Source organism: Palaemon carinicauda, chromosome 4 (genome assembly GCF_036898095.1).
Source record: "Palaemon carinicauda isolate YSFRI2023 chromosome 4, ASM3689809v2, whole genome shotgun sequence".
NCBI classification, from domain to species: domain Eukaryota; kingdom Metazoa; phylum Arthropoda; class Malacostraca; order Decapoda; family Palaemonidae; genus Palaemon; species Palaemon carinicauda.
This window is the reverse complement of record NC_090728.1, coordinates 75,778,067-75,800,650: the sequence shown is the minus strand read 5'-3', so window position 1 is coordinate 75,800,650 and position 22,584 is coordinate 75,778,067. Positions and strand designations below refer to the sequence as shown.

The 22,584-nt window shown below is 45.3% G+C and overlaps 1 protein-coding gene across 2 annotated transcripts in view; it reads left to right on the top strand.

The window, feature by feature from the left end:
• The first annotated feature begins 840 nt into the window (after positions 1–840).
• Positions 841–22,584, top strand: part of LOC137640017 (translation machinery-associated protein 16) — a 166,278-nt gene continuing 144,534 nt past the window's right edge. The window contains exon 1 of one of the 2 annotated variants that reach the window (XM_068372376.1): positions 841–1,004. In XM_068372376.1, coding sequence (XP_068228477.1) covers positions 1,002–1,004 — 3 coding nt within the window. In that variant the 5' untranslated portion in view covers positions 841–1,001. The remainder of the gene's footprint in view (positions 1,005–22,584) is intronic. The other variant, XM_068372377.1, reaches the window with a different exon arrangement.

The following is a 22,584-nucleotide window of genomic DNA, read 5'->3' as shown; positions in this document are numbered from 1 at the left end:
AAGACATATTTTTTCTTTAATCCCATCAAATCATCTAGGTTTTTGTGAAAGTCCTTCATGTTATTGATTTTTTTTTACATTCGCCGTTGTAGAATTTTCTTTTTGTTTTTTTCTAACAGGATGTTATAGTCATTTCTGGCCTTATTATATAGATTTCTGGCTTTTGAGGATTTGGCTCTTTCCCATCTACCTTCCATCTTACGTCTGTGTCTTTTTGCCTTTAATAGCTCACTATTATACCATCTAACATTTTCGCGTACAACTATTTGTTTGTTCTTTATGGGACACATGGTATCGTACATTTTTCCAAAATTGTCGTTATATTTCTTGGTATAACACCAACACATTCTCTGTCTACCATATGTTCACATGTATGTTCTCACAAGACATTTGCACTACACTAGCTTTAACAAAATTCTCAGCATCAAAATTTTCCCGTTCCCTATGTGTGATCCATTTTTTCAATACTCTGGTGCAATTTATATTAACATCAAAAGTGATGAGTTTATGTGTTTTTAAGATCTCAAAGTCTGGTTCCACTGAAACAAAACTAAATATTGTAAATAGACACAATGAGGGGAATGTAAACTGTAATTTTTGTGAAAATGAGGAGGAAGATTTGATACATTTTTTGTTTTGCCAGGAAATAGAAAAGAAAGGAATGAAGTAATTAGGCTACAACAACCATACGACGAAGACTTAAAGAAAATATTAGGTTTATTTTTATTTAGTGAGACAAATATAGAGAAGAAAAAAGTATTAAACCTGATGTGGAAGAAAAGACAAAACCTTTGGACAAAACAGTACAAGAAGATAAACTTTGGAGGCGCCGTTGTAAAGGCTATGTCTCGTCCCGGAACGTGAACCTAAACCTTTGGAAATTGTGGTGGTGACTGTTGACCACTGGTCAGTAATTTAACTTAAGTTCATCAAGCATCTTGTTGGTTCCAACTTTCTAACCCACAACATTAGGAAAGGACAATTCAATATATTTTTTAACAATGGTAAGTTAATTTATTAGATTGTTAAAATGTTTCTTATCAGGCAATGATAGGGATCTTTAGACTACTGATAATAGGCATGACATTTTGTAAAGTGCCAAACTTATTAGGCTACTGGTAGCCTCTATCACTAAGTTAGTCTTTCATAGCCTGGGTAAATACGCGATACTTAAATTTCTAGTCAAATACATGAAGCACATATTATTTCTACTCGCAATCTTGCACATTTATGAGTCGAGTTACAGACAGTTCGCCCACGGTAAGGGGTCGGTAAAGTTTTACTGTCGGAGAATCATTCTGAACAGAAAATATATGTTTTACCGTAGTAACTAACGCGATTTTACCGAATTTGTCCTTCATTTCAATCGCAAACAAACAAAACAAACAGTTTGGCTAACTTATCACAAAGAAGTCAGTCGACCTGGCAATTCAGTTTGGTTGTGGTGAAATGAAGCTAAATTCGGTGAAATCACATTATTTACTTCAGGAAAACATATCTTCTGTTTAAAGAAAAGTGGTAAAGTTGTACTGTATTACAGATTCTCATTTCGAACAGAAAATGTATTTTCCTGTAGGAAATGATGTGATTTAACCGAATTTGACCTTCATTTCAACGCAAACAATCAGAACAACCAGTTTGACTAACTTAAGTAGCCGAACTGGTTGTTGTTGTTGCGGATGAAATGAAGGGGAACACCGGTTAAATTACTTTATTTTCTACAGGAAAACATATATTTTCTCTTAAAATGTTTAAATTCTGTCCTCACTTCACTCATCAAGAACGTATGTACTGCGCACGCTAACATTAGCAATTTTACGCTAACATTGCTAGCATTAGCAATGCTACGCTAATATTAGCATGTGTATTTTAAAGCATTTGGTAAATGTCTAGGAGAAGGCCGCACCCGTTTTTCAAGTATTAACGACGAAAAACAGCAAAAAACAACCAGATTATTGTTGCACAGTGCATAGAAACATGAGGAAATGAATAAAAGAGAAACTAATACTTAACTCTTACACACAGAATGTAAGCATAAACCTATTACTACAATTATGGGGGACCCCAGTGGGAAGCGGGGTTTTTGGGTGGGGGGAGGAGGAGAAAAGTGATTTTTTGGGGCACTATGGAACCTATTACAACCAACTAACCTACCCTGGGGGCCTGTACCCCTACCTAGGCCTACCGGGGGAGGGGGGGCTCTGCCCCCCCCCCCTTCGACCCCCCCCCCCTTAAGGCCACAGTGATTTTCAGGGCACCACCGAACCTAATACACCCACCTAACCTAGCCTAAGGGCCCTGTACCCCTACGGGGAGCCCCCCCCCTGCGAACCCCCCTTAAGGACACTACCTAACACATCCATCAAACCAAATCCAAAGTGATGGTACTGCTGTATACATCGTTATACTATCACCATTATAATATACTCCATAAATTAATGAAGCTTACCTTAACCTGTTGGTTGATAAAGATGTGCTGCTGCTTTGAGGAAAACGTGAAGCCGTTGCGAAGGTTCCTTGACATGCGGGACAATTTTTATTTTGTAAAATTAAATTGTGTCTCTGGCACAAATCCACTAGTTTTTCAATATTCCCCGAATAAGTTACAACAAATTCATTGTAAGTTAGGAAACAGTCAGGACAAGAAGATGGAATTTCAACTTCTTGTGCAACATGAGATGACATGCTTGCTATGGCCTCCATGTCTAAGAACGAAATGAAATGCCTGGGTAAGATAATGTATTGTCGCGCTGTGATTGGCCAAACATGTATGACGTCTTGGTGGATAGGCGCTGTGATTGGCCAAACGTGTAAGACTTCATAGTAGACTAGTTTGTCTGCAGATTATAGTGGTTACAGGGCTCATTTGAGCAAAAACAAGACATAGTCAACAATAACAACAGACTTAGAAAAAATCTGGGAGGAAGACAAGAGTAGCGTGAGTTTGATCGTCGATATTTCGACTATTATTGATTTTCACTAAATTATCTCACTCGTATACCACTATTTACATACATTCCTACACATTCTAGTAAAAATAAATTGAATATCACTGATATCTTCATGCGGCCCTCTCGTAGACATTAACCAAGCATTTTTCCACATACCCTTTACACTATATAAAAGGGTACAGAACCTAACAAACCCATCTGACCTACCCTAGGAGTTCCCAGGTCACAACTCCTAGGGGGGGGGGGGGGGGGCAAGCACCCGGACCCCCTTCCCAGGTCACAAACTTGTACTGGCAAGTGGTAATGTTGAGCTGCGCATGCTAAAAACATTTAAATTAAAGAAATTAATGATTTACTTTTATGACCCGGACGACGAAACTTGTGTGTCACTTGTGACGTGTTAACTTCTATTAACGACACTTGGGACACTAAACGTTGGGGTATTACAGTATGTGATTTAAGGAAATTATCAACATTAGATGATGTATCAAAAAAATCGTCATGAAATTTAGCAAATGATTTTTAAGTATGGAATACTGCAGCCGTTACAAGTTTCTATAACTTCCAACGCAAAATACGAAAAAAAACCTCACTTGAAATAACAAAGACCTGACTAGGACGAAGGTTTCCACAGAAAAGGATTTGTTGGAAGGGGTATGAAGAGATAAGGGAAGGGTGTAGGGAAATATTAACCCCCACCCCCTGTGCAAACTTTCCTTACGTATGGGTTCATGATAGGCTAACAGAAAAACAGCGGAGTCTAGAGAGTAAACATGAATGAACTAGAATGGGAAACTTGTCCAGAGCAAATATTTATGTGAAATCGGGGCATGACAAGGTAATAACAAAATGTATAAAAGTGATATAGCAAGATAAAATTGAGTGTATGATGAATAATATTTAATGGGTATATGAAATGAGGTGATTTTATAAGGTATTGGATAATAAAACGAGTAATACTGGGGTCAAAGATACTATGTATACGAGGGTATTACATAAAAGGAATGGTATACAGTAGTTGTACTGGATCAAGTCATATACTTGAGTAAAGCGGGTAAAGTTGAATAGTTAAATTTGGCGGGTAGAGAAGAAGAAATCCTATTGGTGGAGGAGGAGTCTATGCGCAGGGGGTAGGGGTTTATGCGCAGAAGGTCGAAACCTGCTATGTACAAATGAATGAACGAGAGCGACTACAACCGTCCCGTAGAGTGACAAAAAATAAATGAAAAACACTGCTAATGTTAGCATGTTACGCTAACATTACTAATGTTAGATTGCGCAGCTCAATATTACCGTAGTTTTTCATCGGTTTATTATACATCCAAGAAGGTAATGTATAGAGAAGAAAAGGCTTGTTTTACCATTATGTACCTTTTCCCCAGTATGTTTTCCCCACCCAAAACCCCACGTTCCCACTGGGGGTCCCCCATTATCGTTGGATGTAGATATATATATATTTTTGAAAGTTCATTTGCGACGGGAACGAGTGTCATTTTCAAAGAGAGCGGAAATTTTTTTATAGGAATAAGTAGTTTTCTCCCTAGGTTACATTGCCCTGTAATACAGAACAATAATACCAAAAAAGTTTTACCCTAAATCTAAAGGGTATTTGTTTTGCAGTAGGCTTGCTTCGTTCGCCGAAAAATATAAACATCAAGCTTTGTATGTACTGACAAGGGGTAATGTTGAGCTGCACACGCTAACATCAATCTAACTTTAATAATGAACTGCATTCACCAACCAGGTATTAAACTTAAAGGAAAAATAATGACTTACTTTATGGTCGGGACATTGAAGGATGGGGTCTTCTAGCAACTGTTGCTGTACTGGAGGTGGCGGAGGGTAGAGGCGAAAGTGTTCATTACATCTGGTGTGCCATGGTAATATCCTGAAACGTCCCTGCGGCTTCTAAGTACGGATAACTACAACCATTACACATTTGTACAGGAAGTTCCATAATAGCACTTGAAAGGAGTAGAATACAAACAAAGGTTTAACGCGGACAATGGTTTTACAGGGAAAAAGGCTTGGGAAGGGACTGATGCGAGCACTTGAAGAGATAAGGAAAGGGTAGGGGAAATCAACCTCTTGAATGAACTTGCATGGGAAACTTGTTCAGAGTTTTTATATGGAAACTGGGTGTGATAAGGCAATAACAACAGGTATGAAGGAAAATAGCAAGTTAAAATGAAGAGAATAATAAATATTATTTAAAGGTAATGAATTGAAATGCTGTAATAAGGGAGAAACGGTTGAAAAGGGTATGGAAACAAAGAGAAATATACAAGTGGGTATTGCATCAACGAATAAATAACGTTATTAGAGCGGTAAAGTCTCGTAGTACTGTATATTTGAATAACTACGGTGAAAAATATGTCCAAGTGGGTACAGTATTGCATAAACATATGGTATTAAAAGAATGGGTAGGATAAAACGCAATATGCCCATGTGGGTATTGCATAAAAGAATGGGTACATATTAGAAGGGTCAGATCAAGAAGAATTCGTGAATGACGTGTGTAAAAATGAGGAGGGTTTATAAGAAAACAAGTAATTCTTGCATAAAACTTAATATGTACATGTGGGTATTGAATTAAATGAAGGGAACAGTTGTTCCGTAACTGACATACAAACCACGCTATTTAATATGGGTTATTACTTTCAGCGTAGCTGAAATGATGAGCCATTAGAATTTTAACGAGGGTTTACTACCCCACCGCTAGGTAGCGGGGGTTAGGGAGGGTGGCTTGCTCCCCCCCCCCCCCCTCACACACACCTGTGCTCGAGCTCACTTTGTTCTCGGCTCGGGTGGCAGTTGGGCGTGTCCGCTTTCACCCTCGCCTTCCTGACAGCCATTTAATGCTTTTTGCTTTTCCTTTTACAGGTGTGCGTGAAGTTGGCCTCTGGTATTATGCGAAAGTTTCCTGGATTACCCGACCGCCCTTGTGGCACGTTTATGTCGGCGGTCGATACGGACCCTCACACCCTTTGTCCTTATTGTAGGGGCCAGCGGTGTGATAGAAATAATAAGTGTAGGGAGTGGTCTACCTCCCAGTGGGAGAGGTTTTCTCGGCGACGGAAGAAGAAGTCCAGACGGGATATTTCTCCTTCGAAGGTTTCTTTGAAAGGAGAAAATCCTAAGGGCTCTTCTTCCGTGGCCCAAACCTCCTCCGAAGCTCCCGCTCGATCGGTTTCTTCCGAGAAACTGTCGAGTGGTAACGTAGGCCATAGTTTTGTTGCCCGATCTCGGGGTTTGGGAGATGGAGTTGCCTCCTATAGCGAGGCAGCTCCTCCTCCTCCTCCGGGGGAGGATTTAAATTTTTACATGTCTAATGATGATTTGTTTCAGCTTTGGGCTTCCTTTGGGGCTTGAGGGTTCGCCCTCCAAGGAAGCCTTGTTTGACATGATCCGGTTGGGGGCCGCTGTCAAACAATCGCCGACTTTGGCAGAGGTTGATCCTCTGTCTATCGTCGACGTTGTGGTGGAAGAGGCTTCTGATGCGGTATCTCAGACCTCTCCTCGTGATCAACCTGTTGTAGCTGAAGGCTTAGTTCCTCCCTCTGCTCATCCTTCGAGGGAGGAGCTAAGTCCAACGATCTCTCCTTCCGGTGATTCTTCCCCTCGGGGGAGTTCACTCACAGAGACTCCTCTTCGGAGGACTGCTGATGGTCAGCCCACTGACCCCACGGCCCCCAGAGTGTGCTTAAGGCGTAAAGCCCGCCTTCCTCTTCGCCGTAGAGTCCTTCCTTCACCTCACATGGGTGTGAGGAGGCGCCTCTTCGGTTCATCGTCTCCGCAGTCCGCCGCAGAGGAACCTCGCCATCGTTCTCCGACTCCCAGCTACAACCCTGGACCTCTCTGCAGATCGTTCGCGATCTCCTTCGGTGGAAGGTTGTCCTTACAAGGGACACGCCTACCTTCCTCCAGTCAGACCTGCTGACCTGCCGTCGCCGTTCCTGGCTGCTGACGTGCTGTGGGCGCCAACGCATCCTGTTGTAAAATAGGCAACGGTCCCTTCGGGGCATCAAGGGCGTATGCGCAAGTTGGTGCATACGTCCCTTACGCGCCAACGCTCACCTGTGCACCAGCGCTCTTCTACGGAGGAAGTTCCTGTTAAAGCCCGTCAGTGCTCTCCGGATCGCCAGTGCGCTACTGTGCGCCTTCAACCTGCTGCGCGCCACTGTTCTCCTGTGCGCCAGCGCTCTCCTGCGCGCCCACGATCTTCTGATCTGAGCGCAGTAGGGAAGTGAATTTCTTCCCCTGCTCGCCGGTGTTCACCAGCACACATTCGCGCGCCCACGAGGTTGCGCACGCGTGCCCTGCGCGCCCACGCCCATCTCCAGAGCCTGATGTGCGCACCTTCTGCTTTCTCCAGCTCGCGCCATTGCTCGCCTGTGCGCACCCTCGCCATCTCCCTCGCGCGCAGGCGCGCCAACATTCGCCCGCTTGCGCGCGCCAACAGTCTCCCGCGCGCAACCCAGGGCATTTCCCACCTCGCGGGCACCAGCACGCTCCCTAGCGTGATCATATCCCCCCCCCGTGCGAGGCTGCAGGATAACGCACGGCCAGGTCATCACGGCAGCGGGGAAGGTTCCGGAAAGGTCCAGGGACTTTTCTTCTCTTTCATCATCTTTTCAGGCGAACCCCCCTTTGGTAACTCCTCCTAGGGATTGGTCGATCCCCCTCCCTCCAGAGGGAGTTTCTGACAGCGCAGCCGTCAGCCAGCAGCCTTGGTTTGGGACCCTGGTCAGAGCGGTCATGCAGGACTTTAAGCCTGTTCTCTCTGAGCTGGGCCACAAATCATTGGCAGCTTCTACTCCCCTGAAGAGGAAGAGAGAAGTTTCGAACGTGGTAACTTCTCCGAGGGCGAAGCTGGATCCTCGTAAGTCCTTGAGGAAGGCCTGCTGAAGCCCCCAGACTTTCTCTCCCTCCCCTTCGGACAAAGATTTCCCGTCCTCAGGGGAGTCACGTGAGATGAGGCGTTCCCCCATCGCACCAATGAGGGAAACCCCACCTCGCGCTGAAAAGTCTTATCGGGTAGGGGTGGAGAAGAACCTCCCTCCATCGTTGTTGGAGTCCTGCATCCCTCCCAGGAGGGAGTCGAAGGACTCCAAGACTGTGCCGAAGTCATCATGAAGGCTTAGACCGGAGCCAGCCAAGCACTCGGAAAACGTCCACGAGTCCCCCCAAGAAGAGCCTTTGGGGACAGGAGACTTCGCTGCTAGCCCTTCAGGAGGAGGGCTGCAGGAATCAGAACATGCGTTCTGGCAGGTTCTGACCCTCGTGAGGAATCTCAATGGGTTTGCTGATCCAGAGATTCCTCCTCGTGAGGGCAAAGACACGGTCCTGGACCGAGTCTTTGGGACTCAAAAACCCTCGAAGGCCAGTGTGGCTTTGCCCTGGTCTCAAGGGGTCAAGAGTGAGCTAAGTGAAATTGAGTGCAGAACAATTTGAAATCACTGATGAAGCCATTGACTTACTGAGTGGAACTCTCCACACAGCAGGAATCAATCTCATTCCCAAAACCACAGGATTATTCAAATGACAACCAGTCCCATGGTGGTCTTCAGAATTAACTGTCTTGCACAGAGTCACCAGAAAATCTCTATGACTAGATTGCGTAGATGCTGTACAGGGGAAAATTTAATAACATACAAAAGATGTAGAATAAGTTCTGTCGTGCCATGAAAGAAGCTAGGCGCCAATCTTGGGTATCTCTTGTTTCTTCAGTCCACAGTAGAACACCACCATCTTTTGTATGGAGGAAAATAAAAAAGATTGCAGGCAAATTTACCCTAAATCCACCACCAGTGTTGGAGGTGAATGGTCAGTATGTGACTGAAGCAAATGACGTTAGCAATGCCCAGGCTGATCATCTCTAAAATGTATCATGCATGTATGTAGCAGCTCCTAGTCACCAGTATAGGCGCATTGAAGTAGATAAAATTTTAAATTTCTCAACAGGAAGAGAAGTATTATACAATTCTCCTTTTACTGAAAGATAATTTGATTCCGCACTTGCTACTTGTAACGATACAGCCCCTGGACCCAATGGAATTCCATATGCAATGATTAAACGTGTACTTATTAATACAGTTATTTATTTTTAGCATTATTAGTAGAATATGGCATGATCAAAGTTATCCAAGTGTTTGGGAACTAGCCATTATTTTAACCTTTTTAAAACCTTGTAAGGACAAGTTTTTAGCAGCAAAGTATCGACCAATTGCATTGACATCTTGTTTTGTGAAATCATGGAGAAGATGGTCAATGCAAGACTGATGTGGTACCTGGAAAAGAAGGGTATTTTATCACATATTCAGTGTGGATTCAGAAAAATGCAGTCAACGACTGATGTGTTGATACGACTTGAGTCCTCTATTGGTGAAGCCTTTGCTTCCAAATAGCATCATGTAACAGTCTTTTTTTACTTTGAAAAGGCATACAGTATAATACTGCAGGGAGTTATGGTATACTTAAAACCATTCATAATTTGGGATTACGAGGAGAGCTACCATTGTTCATTCAATCATTTATTTCTCATAGATTTTTTCAAGTAAGAGTGGGGGAAACTTCATCTGAGAGGAAATGTCAGGAAGAGGGAGTTCCCCAGGGTAGTGTGCTAAGTGTAACCCTGTTTGCACTAGCCATTAATGGGATATCCTCACTCATACCTCAAGATATTCTCTCATCACTATTTGTTGATGATCTCTCCATATCATTTGCTGGAGCTAGAATGGCATTGGGAAAGTGTTGTTGTCCATTTCTGTTGTATTTGGGGAACACATCCAGACCCGGATGTATACATTAAAGGTCAGCGGATCCCATGTGTAAGTGAAGCTAAAGTTTTAGGCTTGATATTTGATTGTAGGCTTTCATGGGTTTTTCACTAAAAAGCATTAAAATCTAAATTCCACAATACTATTTTAAAATTATACAAGGCCCTAATTTTTTCAAAAATTAGTTGTGTGTGTAAAATATACTCTTCAGCCACTCCAAGCCGATTAAAGATATTATATTCAATTCATCATGCTCGTATTAGATTATCCACAGGAGCGTTTAGAACTTCGCCTATCACAAGTCTCCTTGTTGATACTGGAGAATTACTTTTAGACCTTTACCGGATGTCTTTTATTGTTCATTATTAGTGTAGGTTACAAAGGCTTCCTAATTCTTTAACCTCCCTGACTGTCAAGCACACATCATACTTTGAGTGGCACCCACAATCTACGAAACCTTATGGTTTTCGGGTTAAACAATTAATATACAGTCTTGATATAATAAGAAGTAAGGTGCTTCCATTTAAGGTATCATCAATGCCTCCATGGAAATTACTCGAGGTATCTTTACTTTATTGGAGTTCAGAAGAATATTACTGACTCAGAATCCATGTCTCTTTTTATGGAACGTGTTGTAGAACATAGGGGATCGACTTTTATATATACTGATAGCTCAAAATCTGATGCTGGCATTGGGTTTGGAGTATATAGTAATGATTTTAATTGTATATGTACACTTCCTTTAACAGATTCCATATTTACTGCCAAACTGTACGGCATACTTACCGCTATTGAGAAAATAGCGTTGGAGATGGAGGGTAATTTTACCATTTTTAGTGATGCAAAGAGTGTCATTCAAGCTTTAGAAGTTTTTAATTCCAGTAACCCTTTAGTTTTAAAGATTTTATAATGGCTTTTTATTATTGGACTGAGAGGTATACTGGTTCGATTTTGTTGGGTTCCAGCACATGTAGGTGTGTCTGGGAATGAGAAGGCAGATTTGCTGGTGAAGAATGCCACGTCTGAATTGCTACTAAGAAGGTATCCCATTCCCTGTAATGGTTTCCTACCTACCATCAAGAAATTGTTTTGTAATAATTGGCAACAGCACTGGGATAGTCTAGAGGGCAATAAAATGAAAGAAGTAATGAATGTCATATCTCCTTGGAGATATAACACGATGCCCCGAAAGTGGGAAACATCTCTTTGTCGTCCCTGCTTTGGTCACACTCGGTTGACACACGAGTTTCTGCTAAAGGGCGAACATCAATCGTATTGCTATGACTCCTTGTTACCTTTTACAGTGAGGCATTTTTTGACGGAATGCCCCAATTTTTAATATTTAACTTAGCCGGTGAATATATAATAGCTGCAACTCTGCGGCTCGACAGACAACATACTTAAAAAACTCGCGAGCGATCGCTATGCAGGTTGCGGGTGTGCCCACCAGCGCCAACTGTCGGCCAGATACCACTCTCGAATGTAAACAAAACCTTCAATTCTTCTCTGTCGACGTTGACGACAAGACGTACTTTTACTCGCTGTAGAACCTGGAGTTTTCCCATCATATTTGGTGAAGTACTTTAATTTGGTTTGAGCTTTCGCAGTACAGGTGTTTTCTTCAACATAAACTCTTGAACTCTTTTTTGAAACGGATTATTTGTTGATGACTTAGATCGTTTTTGGAATTTTCTTTGACTAATTCAAAATGGCTGACCCTTCTCAAGTTCCTAAGTTTCGAAAGTGTAATGCTAGGGACTGTAATAGGCGTCTTCCAAAGGCTTCTCTCGACCCTCATACTGTTTGTTCCAATTGTCGGGGTAAAACCTGTCAATTGGGAGATCGGTGTGAGGAATGCGTGGGCCTTTCGGAATTCGATTGGATCGAATTTGATAAATATACACGCAGACTAGAGAGAGATAGGGTAAGGAGAAGTTCATCTAGGTCCGTAGATTTTTTCCTCTCCACATGCCCCTGAACCTAATCCTTCCCCTGTAGTGGTTGTTCCTAACCCCCCTCCTAGCACTCAGGAGCCGTCTATGCAAGACATGTTGCGTGCTATTCATGCCTTGGGGGAGAGAGTTGAGGCTTTAGCAAGTGACCGTAATCAACTCATGGCTGACGTGAAGGAACTCAAGTGCCAAAGTGCCACGGCGGAAAGTGGGAAAGTGCTTAGTGTTACGCAAAGTGTTGTGAACAGTGTTGCGACCGAGGGTTCGTCTGTTCGTGCCTGTCGTTCACCTAGTCCGGGACCTCTTGCAAGCTCCCAAGCCCAGGGGAGAAGCAATGTCGTACGACTTATGGGTTCGAGAGGCCTTGATCAGCGAACAGACGTTCCCTCTTTGGTATCAGGCGGATCTCGTCAAGATCGCCCCTACCATAAGACGAGAGAGCCCATTTTTACCTCGTCGTCCGAAGGCGTTTCACGTAAGAAACCATGGAGCAAGGTCTCTAGACCTTTGAAACGCAAGTCGGTCCCTTCAGGACAAGTCCAACGTCCCGGATGTAGTCACTGGGACAGTTCGGACCTGTTGCCGTCATCTGATGACTGCTCGCCGCCTAAGAAAGGCAAAGTTGTGCCGTCTCAGTCGCTAACCCCGTCTGTTACCGCACCCGTTTCCGTAGACCCTAAATGGGTTATACTGCAGGACATGCAGTCTAAGCTTGCGTCCCTTATGGAAGACTATAACGCAGACAAGGTTTCCGTTGAACCTAGCCGTTTTTCTCATGGAGATACTGGCCGTCAGCCATCCAAGCGTTCTGTTGTGCGTCCTGTTGACGTTGATGTAGCTTTCTCGCGTCAACCAGTTGGGGTTGTACCTCCCCCGATGTGGTCCCGTGTGGATTTCCAGCCGCACGTTGACGTTAGGCAACTCCCTGATGCTACTGGTGACGTTCAGGACGTTCACCAACCATCAAAGTTGACTTGTTTTGACGCGGTGCGTCAACCTCCGCAACCCAGTGTGGTGTTGACTGCACAACCCAGACGGTCTAAACAGTCTCGGGTGGATGCTGTGCGTCCTCGCGCACCTGTTGTTGTTGACAGTTCCCAGACTGTTCAGCAGTTTCAGGACGCTGCGTCCTGCTCCGTCACTTATGCACCAGTGCGGCCGGACGCTGCGGGTCAAACGTTGCCTACCCCTTTGCCGTTTTCTCATCAGTTATCAGATGAGGAACTTTCAGATGAGGACGTTGCTGAACCCCAGCCTGAGGATCAGCCTTCAGATTTAGATGAGCCTAGAGCAGTTCCACCATCTATGGATTTTAAAAAAGCCATTCAAGATTGTCAACAAGGTACTGCAGAAATTCGCCTCTCACGAAGGGACAAGGTTGACGTTAGTTGCTCCCCTCTGGCCCGCGAGAGAATGGTTCACCGAGGTACTTCGATGGCTGGTAGACTTTCCCAGAAGTCTTCCTCTAAGAGTAGACCTTTTACGTCAGCCGCACGTAAAGAAGGTACACCAAAGCCTCCACGCTCTTCGTCTGACTGCCTTCAGACTATCGAAAGACTCTCGAGAGCTAGAGGCTTTTCGAAGGAGGCAGCCAGTGCGATTGCAAGAGCGAGGAGAGCTTCTACCATTAGAGTTTACCAATCGAAGTGGGAAGTTTTCCGAGACTGGTGCAAGTCAGTGTCCGTATCCTCGTCCAGTACCTCTGTAGCCCAAATCGCTGATTTTCTCTTATACCTGAGAAAAGTTCGCTCCCTTTCAGCTCCCACGATCAAGGGCTACAGAAGCATGTTGGCCTCGGTCTTCTGGCATAGAGGCTTAGATCTTTCCAACAATAAAGATCTGCAAGACCTCCTTAAGTCTTTTGAGACCTCTAAGGAACGTAGTTTGGCTACGCCTGGGTGGAATTTAGACGTGGTCCTAAGATTCCTCATGTCAGACAGGTTTGAGCCTTTACATTCAGCCTCCCTGAAAGATCTCACTCTTAAGACTTTTCCTGGTATGCTTGGCCTCGGCTAAAAGAGTCAGTGAGCTTCATGCCTTCAGCAAGAACATCGGTTTTTCGTCAGAAAAAGCCACTTGTTCTCTGCAGCTTGGTTTCCTAGCCAAGAATGAGCTGCCTTCTCGTCCTTGGCCTAAATCTTTCGATATTCCTAGCTTATCGGAGATCGTAGGCAATGAACTAGAGAGAGTATTATGCCCTGTTAGAGCTCTTAAGTTCTATTTAGCTCGTACTAAACCTTTACGAGGTACATCTGAAGCGTTATGGTGTTCGGTTAAGAAGCCATCCTTACCTATGTCAAAGAATGGTTTGTCATATTTTATCAGATTGTTAATACGAGAAGCTCATTCACACTTGAGTGAGGAAGACCGATCTTTGCTTAAGGTTAAGACGCACGAGGTTAGAGCTGTAGCAACTTCCGTGGCCTTTAAGCAAAATAGATCTCTGCAAAGTATCATGGACGCGACCTTTTGGAGAAGCAAGTCAGTGTTCGCGTCATTTTACTTGAAAGATGTCCAGACTCTTTACGAGAACTGCTACACACTGAGTCCATTCGTAGCAGCGAGTGCAGTAGTGGGTGAGGGCTCAACCACTACAATTCCCTAATTCCATATCCTTTTAATCTGTCTCTTGAAATGTTTTTTAATGTTGTTTTTATGGGTTGTTCGGAAGGCTAAGAAGCCTTTCGCATCCTGGTTGATTTGGCGGGTGGTCAAAGTCATTTCTTGAGAGCGCCCAGATTAGGGGTTTGATGAGGTCCTGTTGTATGGGTTGCAGCCCTTGATACTTCAGCTCCTGGGAGTCTGTCAGCATCCTAAGAGGATCGCTGGGCTCCGTGAGGAAGACAGACTTAAAAGGCAGAGTAATCGTCTAAGTCGACTTCCTTACCAGGTACCTATTTATTTTGGTTTTGTTATATTGATAACTGTCAAAATGAAAAAACTCTTAGCTTATACGCTGTAAACATAGTTAACTCTGGTCTCTACCCACCTCCTTGGGTGTGAATCAGCTATTATATATTCACCGGCTAAGTTAAATATTTAAAAATGATATTTTAATTATAAAATAAATGTTTGAATATACTTACCCGGTGAATATATAAATTAAACGACCCTCCCTTCCTCCCCAATAGAGACGCAGCGGGACGAGAAGAATTGAAGGTTTTGTTTACATTCGAGAGTGGTATCTGGCCGACAGTTGGCGCTGGTGGGCACACCCGCAACCTGCATAGCGATCGCTCGCGAGTTTTTTAAGTATGTTGTCTGTCGAGCCGCAGAGTTGCAGCTATTATATATTCACCGGGTAAGTATATTCAAAAATTTATTTTATAATTAAAATATCATTAATAGCAACTTAAGAAATACAAGGGGGGACCCAAAAGTAACCGGAATTGTGTCATAGAATTTTATTCAGCTATTGTTACATGTTTATAGTCTTATCACCTTCAAAGTACTCTCCATTTGAAGCTATGCACCGGTCCAGATGTGTTTTCCACTGTTGAAAGCAGTTCTGGAACTCTTGTGAAGTTATTTTTTTTAATGACTCTGACGTTTTCTTCTTAACCTCTTCGATGTCTGCTAAACGTTTTCCTTTGAGGACTTTCTTCATTCGGGGGGGGAAAAATAAGTCACAGGGACAAGATCGGGTGAATAGGGAGGGTGGGTCAGTAGGGTCATGCCATTCTTGGTCAGAAACTGTCTCACACTCAAGGCGGTGTGCGCTTGCCCACGCGCCTTCGCCCGCCTACGAGCCATCGGTCTCCCGGCCGCCTGCGCTCGCCCTTACGTCCGCGCGAACCAGCGATTTTCCATCGCGCGAGCGCCAGCGCGATTCCCTCCAGCGAGCCATCGCTCGCCGAATGCGCCATCGCTCGCCATCGGTCTCCCGACTTCCAGCGCTCGTCCTTTCAACCGCGCTGGCCCTCACCTGCGCGCCCACGCGCACTTTCCCCTGCACGCCCACGTTCGCCCGCGCGCGAACCAACGATTTGCCATCGCGCGAGCGCCAGGGTAATTTCGACCGCTATTCCCGTCGGGTTACCGCAACACGGCCAACCTGGCGAGTCTTCTGGGGCGCGTACTTCCAGTTCACGATCTTCTCCCTGTAAACGCAGAGCATGGCACATACAAGAGCAGGAAGGATCTTCAGAGAGGTCTGGGCAACATTCTTCTCCTTCCTTTCGGGCAGGCTCCATCATCTCTACTCCTCAGGATCTTTCGATTCCCTTTCCCCTAGCGGGAGTCGCTGACACTGCGTCTGTCAGCCGTCAGCAGAGGAGGTACTTCGAGATCATGGGGGAACCTGGTTTTAGCCCTTCCTCTCCACCATTCCGTGGAAGGGTCTCCCCAGGGAGTTCTTCTCTCGAGAAGTTCTCCGCCTGGCAGGTGACATTCTCGTCTTTGGAGATTTTAAGCTAGAAGAAAGCCGCAAAGTGTGCCATGCATGCCACTTCGTGGCTGGTTGTCTGGCTTGGATCTTTGGGCATCCTGTTGCAATCCGAGAATTTGTCCAAGGAGAGCTCCAGGAAGGTCATGGAAACTTTCCTCCTCTCGAGCATGAGCACCTCGTTTCCCGGCTCACCAAGTTTCGAACTTGTGGGCAAACTCGATGTTGAAGCATTGAGATGCAGTGACCGAGAGGTTCCTCTCGGAAGTCCCAACCATGGATGTCGGCAAGCTCAGACACTCTTCCACTCTTGGAAAGACCTTGTTTTGAGACCAAGGACAGGGAACGGACAGCTGAGAGGTGGAGAAAGCGAATTACGGTTCGCTCCTCCATAGGCGCTTGCATCCAGACCCTACAAACCTCCAGCGCCTCAACAACAACAGCCTCGTCAGCCTAGGACATCGGAACCAGCCCCGGCAGCTAAGACAAGGTGTCTAAACAGCAGCCCCCTCCTGTCAGAGGCAAGAAAGGCGGGAAGTCCTTCTGGGGAGGCAATAATCCTGAGGGAGCGGCCAAGGCCGCAAACGCTAGGATTGGCAACCCCCCTGCAGGGTCCCCGGTGGGGGGATGCCCAAGGTTGCGCCCTCAGGTGGCAGCAGCTCGGGGCCAATTCCTGCACGATCTCCGTGATCAGCCAAGGATATCGCGTCCCGTTCTTTACATCTCTACCTCCGCTGACAGCAAATCCAGTGTTGCCGAGCTCCTATGCCATGGGATCGGCAAAGGGGCTAGCCCTTGGGCAGGAATCGAGACCATGCTCTAGAGGAGGCTCTCCAAAAGGTCATCGACGGCTCCCCCCCCCACGGCTTCTTAAGTCAACTCTTTCTTGTAAGAAAGCGTCCGAAGTCTGGAGACCTGTCTCGACCTCTCAGCCCTGATCAAGTTTGTCGAACAAACTTCGTTCAGCTTGGAACAGCAGAGCCAATCAGGCTTGTAGTGTGACCACAACTCTTCATGTGCGCACTGGAGCTGAAGGACGGGTACTTCCAGATCCCAATCCATCCGTCTTCCAGGAAGTACTTGAAATTCAGCCTAGACAACAGATATACCAGTTTAAGGTTCGGTGTTTCGATCTCCCCGCAGCACCACAGGTGTCCTCCAGAATGTTCACCCTGTTATCTTCATGGCCACACAGGAGCGGCATCCGTCTCCTTCGCTTTTTGGATGACTGGCTATCCCAGGCAGTCTCGGAATTGACCCTTCCTCAACACCGAGACAAGCTTCTGGGACTTTGCCAAGGTCTAGGGATCATGGTAATTCTCGGGAAGTCTTCTCTGCTCCCATCTCAACAACTGGGATATCTAGGCATGATATTAGGCTCCAATCTCCAAGCCTTCCCATCAGATGGCAGGATAGCAAGGCTGAGGAGAATCGCAGAACCTTTCCTCAGACGAGGAGAGCTTCCAGCCCAATCTTGGTTATGCCTCCTAGGTCACTTTTCCTCCTTGGCCAATCTAGTTCCAACGGCCGCCTCAGGATGAGATCCCTGCGCCGGCGGCCCAAGTCCCGGTGGAATCAAGACAACGATTCCCCCGACATTCTGGTCCCTTTGGGACCTGCGGAACGAATGGACCTGCAGTGATAGCTGACCTATGGAAACCTTTGCAGGGGAATGGATCTTCTCGCCCTTTCCCCTCATTTGATGCTGTTCTCGGACTCGTCAAAACAAGGGGGGGAGGGTCCACGTTCTGAATCAGGCCTATGGTCAGAACCAGAAGGGTACCTCCACATCAATCTGCTAGGAATGAAGGCCGTAGTCTGGCCCCTCAACACTTCCAACAGACCCTGGCGAGTCACTCCGTTGACGACAACTCCACGGTAGTGCCTTTTGTTTCAGCAAGCAGGGAGGTACCTTTTCATATCAACTTTCTCATCTTACAGTGGAGATACTGAGATGAACCGAAGTCCACTCATACCCTATCGGCTCGTTTCATTCCGGACAAGGAATGTGCTCTCTGACAGTCTGAGCAGGACTTTACAGATAGAGAGTACCGAGTGGTCTTCAGCCCCCCTTTGTAGCCAACAGGTCCTGACCTTGTGGATCTGTTTGCGACAGCCTTGAATTTCAAGCTGCCGCTGTACTACTCCCAGTCCCAGACCCCAAGGCACTCTGGCAAGATGCCTTTCTACACGGTGGGACAACATCGACGTCTACATCTTCTGCATGATGCCGTAGCTCCGCTACGGCATCATGCAGAATGGTTCCCGGAACTTCTGCATCTCCTGACGGAACCCCATGACACGAGGTTCTCAAACAACCACACTGCGACATCTACCACAAGCAGTAGCATCGCTTCGGCTTCACGCCTGGAGACCATCCAGCATCCCCTCACAGAGAGAGACGTTCCACAACAAGTTGCGGAGTGGATGTCATTGACACCTGCGAAAGTCATCCGCAGGGGTCTACCAGGCGAAGTGGAGAATCTTCTGTGGTTGGTGTTGTGGGAGAGGTACCTCTCCCCTTGAGGTCGACTCCTTCAGGATTTTGAGTCTCCGTTCTGTAACAGATGACCCAGACCTTCTCCTACTAGGCCCAGTAAGGAGTCGGAAGGGTTATCTTAAAGAACAGCTACAGTTCGTCCTTGCGTGCAAGCCCTGTTTGGGAGCACAGGGAGGACGGAGAGGAGGGTCATCAAGAATACCTTTTCAGCCTGGACTCAAAGGATCATCCATCACACCCTGAATCCAGATCCTCCTCCGTCACGTCGCCTTAGGGCACACGATGTCAGAGACATCGCAACGTCCCTGGCCTTGAAGAGAAACTACTCTGTGACGCAGATGCTACAAGCTGGAGTCTGGAAGCGTCTAACGACCTTCACAGCCCACTACCTGCAGGACGTGACCCACTGGAGCCTCGATACGTCTATCGGCCCTGTGGTGGCTACACAAAGCTGGTCTAACCTCAGGCTCCTTATTGGACAGGTAGCAGAAGGTTGAGGGCATTGTTATCCGGTTTTAGACTGCATGAATGAAAGAAGTATGTCTGGCCCTTACTTCTTTCTTCATCCTCCCCTCTCTTGGGGAAAGCAGCATCCTGGGTTCTCTGCATAGCTGACCTCAAACCTTTGCAGGTAAACCATGCTTCCTTGTGTTCCTAGTATTGAGTTAATACTGTCGCGTCCCCCATACCCTGACGAGGTGGTATTGGGAACGTCCTAGCCTAGAATTCCAGCTAAAGGACTTCAGGTCGACTTCCTAGGACAAGTTACGCTTCTTCCCTCCACACACAAGCTTATGTAGGCCGCACGTTTCTTGCGTAGCAAGAACTTGCGAGGTGCAGGGACTCTTTTTCTCGTGTGCTGCTCACTCGGATTCTGAGTCCCCGGGTAAGCCAAAGCCAGTAAGGCTGGGGACTTTCCACCCTTCCTAAGGGTAAGTCACCCTATGTAAATAGCTTGGTTTGTATTCCGGTTACGGAACAAATGACAAATTCGGAGATAATTTGTATTTTTCCTAGCCATACAAACCTTAGCTATTTACACATATTTGCCCGCCAGCCCTGTCCCCCAAGGCAAGTCCTACCTCTAAGTGAAGTGAAGCAGTTCACCGGTGTGTGAGGGGGGAGGGGTAGCTAGCTACCACTCCCCTACCCCCCCTGCTAACTAGCGCGGGGGTAATACACCCTCGTTAAATTCTAATGGCTCGTCCTTTCAGCTACGCCGAAAGTAAACCCTATGTAAATAGCAAAGGTTTGTATGGTTAGGAAAAATACAAATTATCTCCGAATTTGTCATATTCGTTTATTTTTTTATGTGATAAATTATATCGCCGTCAGTGACCTTGGATGCTAAGATTCCAGAAAACTTTCAGTCAATCAGTCACTCAATCAGCCAAGCCGGGGACGTAGAATGAGCAGTGGTGGTCACTGTGGTCATAAGCCCAGTGACAACGACTCGACGCTCTTTAGCGCTGCCACCTGGAGTGTCAGGGACTTCACCTGAGTTGCCAGGTCACTGACAATCGAGATGAGGCCCTCCACATCCCGACTAAGGCTCCTCTTAGTATTTCGACCCATGGTCGATGACGATGCCATGACTAAAGGTTGGTGTTTCCCGGGTCTTGTCACCAAAAAGTATTTACAGTGAACCCTCGTTTATCGCGGTAGATAGGTTCCAGACGCGGCCGCGATAGGTGAAAATCCGCGAAGTAGTGACACCATATTTACCTATTTATTCAACATGTATATTCAGACTTTTAAAACCTTCCCTTGTACGTAGTACTGTTAACAAACTACCCTTTAATGTACAGAACACTTAATGCATGTACTACAGTACCCTAAACTAAAACAGGCACAAATATTAAAGGTGATTTTATATCATGCGTTTCCTAAACACGCTAAAAAGCACGATAAAAAATGGCAACCAATGTTTTGTTTACATTTATCTCTGATCATAATGAAGAAACAAACTGGAGGTAGAGCTTTGCTTATTACCCAGACATATTTCCCATATTTCCCTTAGAACTACATCACATCTTCCTACTTTAGATATACATATATATATATATATATATATATATATATATATATATATATATATGTGTGTGTGTATATATATATATATATATATATATATATATATATATATATATATATATATATATATATATATGTGTGTGTGTATATATATATATATATATATATATATATATATATATATATATATATATATATATATTTATTTATATGTATACACATATACATACCTACATATATACATACATACATATATACATAAATACATGCATACATACATATATATATATATATATATATATATATATATATATATATATATATATATATATTACTGTATACATATGGGTTATGGAAAAAATCCGCGAAATGGTGAATCCGCGATGGTCGAACCGCGAAGTGGCGAGGGTTCACTGTACTGGTTTTATTGCAGTGTCTTACCGAACAATTATACAGCTGTAGGTTCCCTACGAATGGCAGACAATAGATTCAAAACTACCGCAGTGGCGCTGCCATCGCTGATGTAGGTGACGTCATCTCCCTCCACTCGAGGGAGCTATAGGTACAACTGTCCAGGTAACATCAATTTGTTCTCTGCCGGCTTCTGGTGAACATCGGTGGTCGTTGCAGACTTTTTTCTTCATTTGTTGGGAAGTATTATCTCTCCAATATCGGTGAAGTATTCAACTCCGTGTTTGTAGGATTGAAGCTGAATTTCTTTTCTGCAATTTTGTGGTCTTACCATCATGTCGGACTCTAGTCCTTCAGTAGTTAGGTTTTGCGCCGGAGGGTGCAAAACTATGTTAGTTGAATTAATTTATGATTTGCACACTAAGTGCATTAAGTGTAGGGGTTGTGAGTGGTCTAGAGAATCTACTTGTGATGAATGTAAGGATTGGAGTGAACAACAGTGGAAAGTTTTTGTTTCTCAATCGGGGAAGATAATTAAGGATAGAAAGAGGAAGGCGGCTCTCAGGGCTGAAAGTAAGACTAGTTTAGCTGCTTCTGCTTCTTCTATCGAAGCTTCTGCTCCTAATCCTTCTCCTTCTCCTCTTATTATGTCATCGATCTTGAGTCCTCCTACTCCTGCTCCTGTAACTCCTATGCCAACTTCCTGTGGAGTTTCTCATGACACCATTGCCAGCCTCGAGTCTAAATTTGAAAAGAAATTTGATGTATTAGCTAATACGGTGATGCAGTTAGGTTTATCTGTAAAGTCATAGGAAAGACTTCTAATAAAGTGAAAAGTGTCAGTGCAGTGCAATCTGAGGGGGTGGCTGTTTGTCCCGATAGTTCTCCTAGATGAAGGTCACTGTCCCGCTCCCCTGCCTCGGGGAGAAGACATACCGGAGGTTTAAGGAAGACTATTGAGGTTTGCCCACAGACAGTCGCTTCCTCCGTCGATCCTGTGATGCGACAGCAGGATTCGACTAAACACCATTGGAAAGGTGTGCACAGTAGTTAGGTAATCAGTTATCGGCAGAGTCGGGCGATTAGAGGTCGTAAGTGGCGTGATTCTTCAGTCTCACGTCCGTTGAAGAGACGTTCGACTGAAGAGGTGCTATCTCCGCCCCCTGTGAAGAGGTACAGAGAAGTAGATATCTCTCGCCCATCGTGTAGCATAGCTTCATGGGTTTCGCCTCGTATTCTTACGACAGTGACAGCTGCCTTCGACTCAGTTGTGGAGCGACCGATTCTGAGTTCGTCGAGATCTTCGACTCATCAAGCTGTCGAAACTTTTCCTGCGATGGATAATTCGACTGGTACGAGACCTCTGGTGGCGATCGTGTCGAAATCCACAATCCCAGTTGCTTCGACTTCAGCTCAAGGAGACGAGAATTTAATTCCGTCACGTCGACAGTTGCAAGAGCTGATGAGCTGGATGAAAGAAAACAAACAATTTACGAAGAATAATGAGTCGAATCAAAAACCGTCTGTCGCCTATCTCTTCGGATGACGAGGAGGACTTAGAGCGGAATCTATC